Below are 12,888 nucleotides of genomic sequence, written 5' to 3' on the forward strand. Positions count from 1 at the left end.
ACCTGGATCAACGCGTCATTGGGTCAAGAGAAGTTCCGATTGAAATTCAATATGAATCTTTGGGGACTTATCATGAGATTTATGCTCACTATCTAATAATGGGAAATAGAAAAAAAGAAATTCGTTCGATATACATTCGAACCACTCTTGGTCATATTTCTTTTTATAGAGAAATAGAGGAAGCCGTACAAGGATTTAGTCAGGCCTATTCATACACTACCTAAACAAGAAAGTTAGATTCGGCGATGCCCCTCCCCTTTGCTTTCGGGGGGCATTCCGATTTCCCTAGTATCATCATTATTTGCCACGCGAATCCAGATTGAGATTGAGGCAATTAAGTTAATTAAATTTTCGAATCACTGACTCAGGCCCATTGTCGAATCCTACTCAGCAATTGTCGAATCCTACTCAGCCGAAAAGGGGGTACTTATGTATGGCGGAACGGGCCAATCTGGTCTTTCATAATAAAGAGATAGACGGAACTGGTATGAAACGACTTATTAGCAGATTAATAGATCATTTTGGAATGGGATATACATCCCATATACTGGATCAACTAAAGACTCTGGGCTTCTATCAAGCCACTACTACATCGATTTCGTTAGGAATCGAGGATCTTTTAACAATACCCTCTAAGGGATGGTTAGTCCAAGACGCGGAACAACAGAGTTTTCTTTTGGAGAAACACTATTATTATGGGGCTGTACACGCGGTAGAAAAATTACGCCAATCTGTTGAGATATGGTATGCGACAAGTGAATATTTGAAACAAGAAATGAATTCAAATTTTCGGATAACGGATCCTTCTAATCCAGTCTATCTAATGTCTTTTTCAGGAGCCAGAGGAAATGCATCTCAAGTACACCAATTAGTAGGTATGAGAGGATTAATGTCGGACCCTCAAGGACAAATGATTGATTTACCTATTCAAAGCAATTTACGCGAGGGACTTTCTTTGACAGAATATATAATTTCCTGCTATGGAGCCCGCAAAGGGGTTGTAGATACTGCTGTACGAACAGCAGATGCTGGATATCTTACACGTAGACTTGTTGAAGTAGTTCAACATATTATTGTGCGTAGAAGAGATTGTGGTACTATCCGAGGTATTTCTGTAAGTCCTCAAAATGGGATGACGGAAAAACTTTTTGTCCAAACACTAATTGGTCGTGTATTAGCAGACGATATATATATCGGTTCACGATGCATTGCCGCGCGAAATCAAGATATTGGAATTGGATTAGTCAATCGATTCATAACTGCCTTTCGAGCACAACCATTTCGAGCACAACCAATATATATTAGAACCCCCTTTACTTGCCGAAGCACTTCTTGGATCTGTCAATTATGCTATGGCCGGAGTCCTACTCATAGTGATCTGGTGGAATTGGGAGAAGCCGTAGGTATTATTGCGGGTCAATCAATTGGGGAGCCAGGGACTCAACTAACATTAAGAACTTTTCATACTGGCGGAGTATTCACAGGGGGTACTGCCGACCTTGTACGATCCCCTTCGAATGGAAAAATCCAATTCAATGAGAATTTGGTTCACCCCACACGTACCCGTCATGGACAGCCTGCTTTTCTATGTTATATAGACTTGCATGTAACTATTCAGAGTCAAGATATTCTATATAGTGTGAATATTCCCTCAAAAAGCTTGATTCTAGTGCAAAATGATCAATATGTAAAATCTGAACAAGTAATTGCGGAGATTCGTGCCGGAACGTCCACTTTACATTTTAAAGAAAGGGTACAAAAGCATATTTATTCTGAATCAGACGGCGAAATGCACTGGAGTACTGATGTTTACCATGCGCCCGAATATCAATATGGTAATCTTCGTCGATTACCAAAAACAAGCCATTTATGGATATTATCCGTAAGTATGTGCAGATCCAGTATAGCGTCTTTTTCACTCCACAAGGATCAAGATCAAATGAATACTTATGGTAAAAAAGATAGGGAAATTCTTGATTATTCAACGTCGGATCGAATCATGTCCAATGGCCATTGGAATTTGATCTATCCTTCTATTTTTCAAGATAATTCAGATTTGTTGGCGAAAAAGCGAAGAAATAGGTTCGTCATTCCATTACAATATCATCAAGAACAAGAGAAAGAACTAATATCCTGTTTTGGGATTTCGATTGAAATCCCCTTTATGGGTGTTTTACGTAGAAATACTATTTTTGCTTATTTTGACGATCCCCGATACAGAAAAGATAAAAAGGGTTCAGGAATTGTTAAATTTAGATATAGGACCCTAGAAGAAGAATATAGGACTCGAGCGGAAGACTCAGAAGAGGAATATGAGACCCTAGAACACGAATACAGGACCCGAGAGGACGAATATGAAACCCTAGAAGAATCTAAATATGGAATCCTAGAAGACGAATACGAATATGAAACCCTAGAAAACGAATATGGGAGCCCAGAAAACAAATATGGGAACCCAGAGAACGAATATAGGACTTTAGAGAAAGACTCAGAAGAGGAATATGGGAACCCAGAGAGCAAATATAGGACCCAAGAGGACGAATATGGAACTTTAGAAGAAGACTCAGAAGACGAATATGGCAGCCCCGGGGAAAGCGGCGAGGAAAAATATGGTACTTTAGAGGAAGACTCAGAAGAAGACTCAGAGGACGAATACGAGAGCCCAGAGGAAGATTCCATCTTAAAAAAAGAGGGTTTGATTGAGCATCGAGGAACAAAAGAATTTAGTCTAAAATACCAAAAAGAAGTAGATCGGTTTTTTTTCATTCTTCAAGAACTTCATATCTTGCCGAGATCTTCATCCCTAAAGATACTTGACAATAGTATTATTGGAGTGGATACACAACTCACAAAAAATACAAGAAGTGGACTAGGCGGACTGGTCCGAGTGAAGAGAAAAAAAAGCCATACGGAACTCAAAATATTTTCCGGAGATATTCATTTTCCTGAAGAGGCAGATAAGATATTAGGTGGGTGTTTGATACCGCCAGAAAGACAAAAAAAAGATTCTAAGGAATCAAAAAAAAAGAAAAATTGGGTCTATGTTCAACGGAAAAAAATTCTCAAGAGCAAGGAAAAGTATTTTGTTTCCGTTCGCCCTACAGTGGCATATGAAATGGACGAAGGAAGAAATTTAGCAACACTTTTCCCGCAGGATCTCTTGCAAGAAGAAAATAATCTCCAAATTCGACTTGTCAATTTTATTTATCATGAAAATAGCAAGTTAACTCAAAGAATTTATCACACAAATAGTCAATTTGTTAGAACTTGCTTAGTAGTGAATTGGGAACAAGAAGAAAAAGAAAAGGCTGGTGCTTCCCTTGTTGAGGTAAGAGCAAATGATCTTATTCGCGATTTCCTAAGAATTGAGTTAGTCAAGTCCACTATTTCGTATACACGAAAAAGGTATGATAGGACAAGTGGAGGACCGACTCCCCATAATAGGTTAGATCGCGCCAATAGCAATTCTTTTTATTCCAAGGCGAAGATTGAATCACTTAGCCAACATCAAGAAGCTATTGGCACTTTGTTGAATCGAAATAAAGAATACCAATCTTTGATGATTTTGTCGGCATCCAACTGTTCTCGAATTGGTTTATTCAAGAATTCAAAACATCCCAATGCGATAAAAGAATGGAATCCTAGAATTCCTATTCTAGAAATTTTTGGGCCCTTAGGGGCTATTGTAGCTAGTATATCGCATTTTTCTTCATCTTACTATTTACTAACGCATAATAAAATCCTGCTAAAAAAATATTTGTTCGTTGACAATTTGAAACAAACCTTCCAAGTACTTCAAGAACTTAAATACTCTTTAATAGATGAAAATAAAAGGATTTCCAATTTCGATAGTAACATAATGTTGGATCCATTCCTTTTGAATTGTCACTTTGTCCATCATGATTCTTGGGAAGAGACATTGGCAATAATTCACCTTGGACAATTTATTTGTGAAAATGTATGTCTATTTAAATCGCACATAAAAAAATCTGGTCAAATTTTCAGTGTAAATATGGATTCCTTTGTTATAAGAGCAGCTAAACCTTATTTGGCCACTACAGGAGCAACTGTTAATGGTCATTATGGAGAAATCCTTTACAAGGGAGATAGGTTAGTTACGTTTATATATGAAAAATCGAGATCTAGTGACATAACGCAAGGTCTTCCAAAAGTGGAACAAATCTTTGAAGCGCGTTCAATTGATTCATTATCCCCCAATCTCGAAAGGAGAATTGAGGATTGGAATGAGCGTATACCAAGAATTCTTGGGGTCCCTTGGGGATTCTTGATTGGAGCTGAGCTAACCATAGCCCAAAGTCGTATTTCTTTGGTTAATAAAATCCAAAAGGTTTATCGATCCCAAGGGGTACAGATCCATAATAGACATATAGAGATTATTATACGCCAAGTAACATCAAAAGTGCGGGTTTCCGAAGATGGAATGTCTAATGTTTTTTCGCCTGGGGAATTAATCGGACTATTGCGAGCGGAACGAGCAGGGCGAGCTTTGGATGAATCGATCTATTATCGGGCAATCTTATTGGGAATAACAAGGGCTTCCCTGAATACCCAAAGTTTCATATCTGAAGCAAGTTTTCAAGAAACTGCTCGAGTTTTAGCAAAAGCTGCCCTACGAGGTCGCATTGATTGGTTGAAAGGCTTGAAAGAAAACGTAGTTCTGGGGGGGATTATACCTGTTGGTACCGGATTCCAAAAATTTGTGCATCGTTCCCCACAAGACAAGAACCTTTATTTCGAAATAAAAAAAAAAAATCTATTCGCGTCGGAAATGAGAGATTTTTTGTTTCTCCATACAGAATTAGTTTCTTCAGATTCTGACGTAACAAACAATTTTTATGAGACATAAAAACCCCCATTTAACATTTAACCCTAAGGATACATAAAACATATTTTTTACTTTACTAGACTTTTGAACTTAGAACACTAACAGGTTAAATTTTAGATTTTTAAGATTTTTATTTTAATAAGTAAAACAAGTCAGTTAATTCATTAAATTAAGGTTTTGTTTATACCATGTATCAATGTATCAATGGCCAACTCTTAGTACAAGGTTCTCTCAGAACAATTATTATTTTATTTATTTCAAGCTATTTCGGATCTTTCTTAATCTTCAAAAAGAAATAAATTCCGTAATGGAATGTTAGGATGAAAAAAAAAGGAAGTGTGGAAAAAATGACAAGAAGATATTGGAACATTAATTTGAAAGAGATGATAGAAGCAGGAGTTCATTTTGGTCATGGTATTAAGAAATGGAATCCTAAAATGGCCCCTTACATTTCGGCAAAGCGTAAAGGTACTCATATTATAAATCTCGCTAGAACGGCCCGTTTTTTATCAGAAGCTTGTGATTTAGTTTTTGATGCAGCAAGTCAGGGAAAAAGTTTCTTAATTGTTGGTACCAAAAAAAGAGCAACAGATTTAGTAGCATCAGCTGCAATAAGGGCTCGTTGTCATTATGTTAATAAAAAGTGGTTCAGTGGTATGTTAACGAATTGGTCGATTACGAAAACTAGACTTTCTCAATTTAGAGACTTAAGAGCGGAAGAAAAAATGGGAAAATTCCACCATCTCCCAAAAAGAGATGTGGCAATCTTGAAGAGAAAATTATCTACCTTACAAAGGTATCTCGGCGGGATCAAATATATGACGAGATTGCCAGACATTGTGATCGTCCTTGATCAGCAAAAAGAGTATATAGCTCTTCGGGAATGTGCCATTTTGGGAATTCCTACTATTTCTTTAGTCGATACAAATTGTGACCCGGATCTCGCGAATATATCGATTCCAGCCAACGATGACACTATGACTTCAATTCGATTGATTCTTAACAAATTAGTATTTTCAATTTGTGAGGGCCGTTCTCTCTATATAAGAAATCGTTGATTAAGAATATATAGTGAATTCTTGGACAACTGCGTAGATTTATGGAATGACTTACTATATCTTTTTTTGCATAGAATTTGTTTTGCATAGAAAAAAGAAGGGGAATATTGATATATATTAGAGGGTATTGATATATATTATGATCTGATGTGCTTTCTTGGTATCCTAAATATCAAATTAATAGTTCAAGTTGCTGAGTTGAGAAAGAGATGGTTGAATCAAAAGAATTCCTTTTTTGAAGTTCAATTTTTATCAGAGGACAATATGAATATTATACCTTGTTCCATTAAAACACTCAAGGGGTTATACGATATATCGGGTGTAGAAGTAGGCCAACACTTCTATTGGCAAATAGGAGGTTTTCAAATTCATGCCCAGGTACTCATCACTTCTTGGGTCGTAATTACTATCTTGCTAGGTTCAGTTGTCATAGCTGTTCGGAATCCACAAACCATCCCGACCGACGGGCAGAATTTTTTTGAATATGTCCTTGAGTTTATTCGAGACTTGAGCAAAACTCAGATTGGAGAAGAATATGGTCCCTGGGTTCCCTTTATTGGAACTATGTTCCTTTTTATTTTTGTTTCAAATTGGTCGGGTGCTCTTTTACCTTGGAAAATTATAGAGTTACCCCATGGGGAATTAGCAGCGCCCACGAATGATATAAATACTACTGTTGCTTTAGCTTTACTCACGTCAGCGGCATATTTTTATGCTGGTCTTAGCAAAAAAGGATTGAGCTATTTCGAGAAATATATTAAACCAACCCCAATCCTTTTACCAATTAACATCCTAGAAGATTTCACAAAACCATTATCGCTTAGCTTTCGACTTTTCGGGAATATTGGCGGATGAATTAGTCGTTGTTGTTCTTGTTTCTTTAGTCCCCTTAGTAATCCCTATACCGGTCATGTTTCTTGGATTATTTACAAGCGGTATTCAAGCTCTTATTTTTGCAACATTAGCCGCAGCCTATATAGGTGAATCCATGGAGGGTCATCATTGAATTGACTAGTTTTGGAATATAGTATTTTTTTTTTCAGCTTAGCTCAATTCATGCATGGTTCCAGATAATCTGCTTGGTTGCAATAGTTAGAAATGCGTATGAATATATAGCCTAGAGTTGTAGGAGAGAGAATAGAATAGACTATATTATGGAATTTTCAAAGTATATATGCATTAAGGAGGGTGGAGTCAGGCTAGATCTATACTATAATAAATATCCTTAATATCTATAAGTGGAGTCCTCTTTTATGCGGGTTTCCACTTTAAGCAATGATTTTAGAATCCGATTCAATAGAAAATGAGAAAATATGCAAACAAAATAGAAGAAACAAATGTATATAGGATATTGATATTATATTATATATTCCTAGGTTAGATTCATTATCTAATCCGATATATGGATATAGAATTCCCTTCTATGTAGTTCGGACAATTCACATTTCAATTTGATTTCAATTTGTACTTTTTAGTTACTTTACTTCTCCCCAATAGAGCTTAGAAGTAAGAATTTTTTGGTTGATTGTATCCTTAACCATTTCTTTTTTTTTGACACGAGGAACTACTCACCATGAATCCACTAATTGCTGCTGCTTCTGTTATTGCTGCTGGATTGGCCGTAGGGCTTGCTTCTATTGGACCTGGAGTTGGTCAAGGTACTGCTGCAGGACAAGCTGTAGAAGGTATTGCGAGACAGCCAGAAGCAGAAGGTAAAATACGAGGTACTTTATTGCTTAGTCTAGCTTTTATGGAAGCTTTAACAATTTATGGACTAGTTGTGGCACTAGCGCTTTTATTTGCGAACCCTTTTGTTTAATCCTAAAAAAAAAAGTTCTTTCGATTTCGATTAGATACTTTTTTCTTTTTTTAGTAAATTGGTATTTGCTTCCGCAATTCCAATTATATCAATACTTTATTTAATTTACTCCTATTTATTACTCCTGGAATTATCTATTTATCGGGACAGATAATACCGCATTCTAGGAAGGGCTGAGTTGAGTATGATTAATTTAGAAGATATGCTCGCCTTCTTATTTCCCGTCCTTAGTTTAGGAAAGTGGAAAGTTTTTTCCTTTTATTTTAGGAATTTTGGGAACGGAACATTTCAACAAAGGAAGCCTTTCACCGGTCAAACAAGACCTAAGACTTAATCTAAAAGAAATTACTAGATTGAATCTATTTGCATTAAAAAAACCGATCAAAAAAGGGCGAGCGAAGTAAGTGATCGAAAAACTTTGTTCTTTGTTCGTCCTATCTATAAGAGGAGAGCATATGAAAAATGTAACCCATTCTTTCGTTTTTTTAGCTCACTGGCCATCCGCTGGCAGTTTCGGGCTTAATACCGATATTTTAGCAACAAATCTAATAAATCTAACTGTAGTGGTTGGTGTTTTGATTTTTTTTGGAAAGGGAGTGTGTGCGAGTTGTCTATTTCAAGAATAGATTGGATCTATCCGGCTGCACTTTAGAATATTTTTTAGTATTTTTCGGATAAATAAGAAAAGGGTGCACGATCTCGACGAATTACTTCTGAATAAATTCAGAAATCATATGGAAGAACCATAGCATTTCGCGACTCATTGGTAAATCAATTTTGATTCTCTATAAACCAAGAATGTGAGACCATTAACACGGTTAAAGCTAAACTGCTTGAAGTCCAGGCAAAAAGAGGTACTCTTTCTACAACTATATTAGTATTAGTACCGAATTTAAACGGGAAATAGCTAATGTAAAATTTATCTGATATAGAACACTCATATCGATAAAATGGTTTGAACTATTTACTAGAAAAAAAAAGAAGGGGCACCCTGCCCTTTTTTAACCAATGCCGAATCGACGACCTATGTATAAAAAAGAGAAATTTTTTGGATTTGAAGAAAAAAAAAAAAGAATTCTATTAATTTTCATTTTCCATTTATTTAGTTAGTTTTTCTTAATGAAATTGAAATTATTAACTAAAGGGCAAATATAAATAAAGAAACAACTTTGCTGACCATGATATATTTTTATCTAGGCGGAAGAGTCCTCTTAATATTTATCTAGTCTTATATAGGTTTCGGTATATTGAAATATAAACATAAAAAATAAGATAGAGGATAGGCTCATTACTTATACTTAAAAAAAGATATGGAAATTGCTATAGCAAAAAAAGAAAAAAAGGAGCGTGAGAGCCAAATGAATCGAAAGATTCATGTTTGGTTCGGGAAGAGATCATAAAAGTTGTAAACTTACAAAATAATCTACTTTCATTAAAAGATTTATTAGATAATCGAAAACAGAGGATCTTGAGTACTATTCGAAATTCAGAAGAATTGCGTAGAGGGACCATTGAGCAACTCGAAAAAGCTCGGATTCGATTACAGAAAGTCGAACTAGAAGCGGATGAGTATCGAATGAATGGATACTCTGAGATAGAACGAGAAAAAGCAAATTTGATTAATGCTACTTCTATTAGTTTGGAACAATTAGAAAAGTCTAAAAACGAAACCCTTTATTTTGAAAAACAAAGGGCAATGAATCAGGTCCGACAGCGGGTTTTCCAACAGGCCGTACAAGGAGCTCTAGGAACTCTGAATAGTTGTTTGAATACCGAGTTACATTTCCGTACGATTCGTGCTAATATTGGCATTCTCGGGTCCCTGGAATGGAAGAGATAATTAAATTAATTAGGCCTTGAACTTCTACTTTCGTTTAGAATTTAGGCATTATTTTTCCCCTTGCTTTCGAAAAAAGAGTCAAGAAACACTAATGGCAACCCTTCGAGTCGACGAAATTCATAAAATTCTCCGCGAACGTATTGAACAATATAATAGGAAAGTAGGGATTGAGAATATAGGTCGCGTAGTTCAAGTGGGGGATGGGATTGCTCGTATTATAGGTCTTGGTGAAATAATGTCGGGTGAATTAGTCCAATTTGCAGAAGGTACTAGGGGTATTGCTCTGAATTTGGAATCCAAAAATGTTGGGATTGTATTAATGGGCGATGGGTTGATGATACAAGAGGGCAGTTTTGTAAAAGCAACAGGAAGAATTGCTCAGATACCCGTGAGTGAGGCTTACTTGGGTCGTGTTGTAAATGCTCTGGCTAAACCTATTGATGGGAAAGGCGAAATTATAGCTTCCGAATCTCGCTTAATTGAATCTCCTGCTCCAAGTATAATTTCCAGGCGTTCCGTATACGAACCTCTTCAAACAGGGCTTATTGCTATCGATTCGATGATTCCTATAGGGCGCGGTCAGCGAGAGTTAATTATTGGGGACAGACAGACTGGCAAAACAGCAGTAGCTACAGATACAATTCTCAATCAAAAAGGGCAAGGTGTAATATGTGTTTATGTAGCTATCGGTCAAAGAGCATCCTCCGTAGCTCAAGTAGTAACTACTTTCCATGAGGAGGGGGCCATGGAATACACTATTGTAGTAGCTGAAATGGCGGATTCACCTGCTACATTACAATACCTCGCTCCTTATACGGGAGCAGCCCTGGCTGAGTATTTTATGTACCGCGAACGGCATACTTTAATAATTTATGATGATCTCTCCAAACAGGCACAAGCTTATCGCCAAATGTCCCTTCTATTAAGAAGACCTCCCGGCCGTGAGGCTTATCCAGGGGATGTTTTTTATTTGCATTCACGCCTTTTAGAAAGAGCCGCTAAATTAAATTCTCTTTTAGGCGAAGGAAGTATGACCGCTTTACCAATAGTTGAGACTCAATCTGGAGACGTTTCCGCCTATATTCCTACTAATGTAATCTCCATTACAGATGGACAAATATTCTTATCGGCGGATCTATTCAATGCCGGAATTCGACCCGCTATTAATGTGGGTATTTCTGTTTCCAGAGTAGGATCCGCGGCTCAAATTAAAGCCATGAAACAAGTAGCTGGCAAATCAAAATTGGAACTAGCTCAATTCGCAGAGTTACAAGCCTTTGCACAATTCGCCTCTGCTCTCGATAAAACAAGTCAGAATCAATTGGCAAGGGGTCGACGATTAAGGGAATTGCTTAAACAATCCCAGGCAAATCCTCTCCCAGTGGAAGAGCAGATAGCTACTATTTATACCGGAACAAGAGGATATCTTGATTCGTTAGAAATCGAACAGGTAAATAAATTTCTGGATGAGTTACGTAAACACCTAAAAGATACTAAACCTCAATTCCAAGAAATTATATCTTCTAGCAAGACATTCACCGAGCAAGCGGAAATCCTTTTGAAGGAAGCTATTCAGGAACAGCTGGAACGGTTTTCCCTTCAGTAACAAATAAATTTGGCATATCTACTCTTGTTATTTTGCATGTCTACTCTTGTTATTTGAATCATGCAAAAAAGTTTTCTTTGTTTTTAGTTTAGTATAGTTATTTAAAGAATAGATAGAAATAAGATTGCGTCCAATAGGATTTGAACCTATACCAAAGGTTTAGAAGACCTCTGTCCTATCCATTAGACAATGGACGCTTTTCTTTCGTATTTTATTCTTTCTTTTATTCTTTCTTTTATTTGTTGTCTTCTTCCGAGAAAAAACTGTTAGACCAAAACTCTTTTAGGAAATCAAAAAATCCAGATACAAATGGATGATGTATATATCATGCATATATCATTAAAGAAGGAGTATGGGGCCGGTAGTGGGAATCGAACCCGCAACCCCAAGGTTATGAGACTTATGAGCTACCAAACTGCTCTATACTCTTAAACTAAAGAGGGGTAACTAGTGGATAAAAGAGGGTTCGATACGTCCCTCTACCATATCTATACAAATAGAATAGTCCATTTATACAGAATGGTAAAGAGGGCTCCTCTATGATTATCAATTCCAGAAATCCATACAAATACGAAAGGGTATTTTATCCTTACCAACTGGATCTTGTTGCACCCGGTAATAAACATTCATAAACCATTTCTCGAAGTACGTGTCCGGATAGCCCAAAATGTCGATAGTTAGCTCTAGGTCTTCCGGTCAAAAAACAACGTCGATGAAGGCGTGTAGGTGCACTATTACGCGGTAGGGATTGCAATTTTTCTCGCATTTTCGTTTTTTCACTCAAACTCAAGGGAGAAACTTTGCTTCTTATCTTTTTTTTTAAAGATTGACGAATCAAATGATATTTCTGTTCTAATTTCTGCCGCTTCTTCTCCCTCTGAATCAAACTCTTTTTTGCCATAATGTGCCGTTGCTATTATTATCAAGTATACGGTTCTAATCCTAGATGGAAAAATAAATAGAAAAAGAAATTTAAGAAGGCGGATCCTCCCTCTCTATCAAGAGTAATGAACTAGGTGCTGATACAGTACAAAAAAACAAACTAAATTAACCAAACTTGCCTGATGTTGAGGCAATCAAGAAAGCTGCATAAGTGAATATATAACCCACGGAAAAGTGAGCTAATCCAACCAATCTTGCTTGCACAATGGAAAGAGCCACAGGCTTATCTCTCCAGCGAATTAAATTAGCTAAAGGTGTGCGTTCATGAGCCCATGCTAAAGTCTCAATTAATTCCTGCCAATACCCCCGCCAAGAAATTAAGAACATAAATCCAGTAGCCCAAACAAGATGTCCAAATAAGAACATCCAAGCCCATACCGATAAACTATTCATCCCAAAAGGATTATATCCATTGATAAGTTGTGAAGAGTTTAACCATAGGTAATCTCTTAACCATCCCATCAAATAAGTGGAGGATTCATTAAATTGTGAAACGTTGCCCTGCCATAATGTGATATGTTTCCAATGCCAATAAAAAGTAACCCACCCAATGGTATTTAACATCCAGAAAACTGCCAAATAAAATGCGTCCCAAGCAGAAATATCACAAGTACCGCCGCGCCCTGGGCCGTCACAAGGAAAACTATACCCAAAATCCTTTTTATCCGGCATTAATTTGGAACCGCGTGCGTCTAAAGCGCCCTTTACTAAAATCAATGTAGTTGTATGCAAACCTAGAGCAATAGCATGATGAACCAAGAAATCCCCAGGTCCTAT

The 12,888-nt window shown here is 36.9% G+C and overlaps 2 protein-coding genes and 1 non-coding gene across 3 annotated transcripts; 2 read left to right on the forward strand and 1 right to left on the reverse strand.

Moving 5' to 3' along the window:
• The first annotated feature begins 415 nt into the window (after positions 1-415).
• On the forward strand, positions 416-5,565 carry LOC123417012 (DNA-directed RNA polymerase subunit beta''). The gene has a single exon (XM_045106861.1). It carries the CDS (start codon positions 434-436, stop codon positions 4,865-4,867), a length of 4,434 nt encoding a protein of 1,477 aa, XP_044962796.1. The 5' UTR covers positions 416-433; the 3' UTR covers positions 4,868-5,565.
• A 2,224-nt stretch (positions 5,566-7,789) lies between these two features.
• LOC123417017 (ATP synthase subunit alpha, chloroplastic) lies at positions 7,790-12,696 on the forward strand. The gene has a single exon (XM_045106866.1). It carries the CDS (start codon positions 9,655-9,657, stop codon positions 11,167-11,169), a length of 1,515 nt encoding a protein of 504 aa, XP_044962801.1. The 5' UTR covers positions 7,790-9,654; the 3' UTR covers positions 11,170-12,696.
• On the reverse strand, positions 11,295-11,366 carry TRNAR-UCU. Its single transcript has one exon. It is a non-coding gene; the product is annotated as a tRNA-Arg (tRNA).
• Positions 12,697-12,888: the final 192 nt, after the last annotated feature.

The sequence above is a fragment of the Hordeum vulgare genome, unplaced genomic scaffold, assembly GCF_904849725.1.
Source record: "Hordeum vulgare subsp. vulgare unplaced genomic scaffold, MorexV3_pseudomolecules_assembly, whole genome shotgun sequence".
NCBI lineage: Eukaryota > Viridiplantae > Streptophyta > Magnoliopsida > Poales > Poaceae > Hordeum > Hordeum vulgare.

Coding starts and splice junctions, on each gene's coding strand:
- LOC123417012 (XM_045106861.1), top strand. CDS start 434: ATGGCGGAACGGGCCAATCTGGTCTTTCATAATAAAGAGATAGACGGA.
- LOC123417017 (XM_045106866.1), top strand. CDS start 9,655: ATGGCAACCCTTCGAGTCGACGAAATTCATAAAATTCTCCGCGAACGT.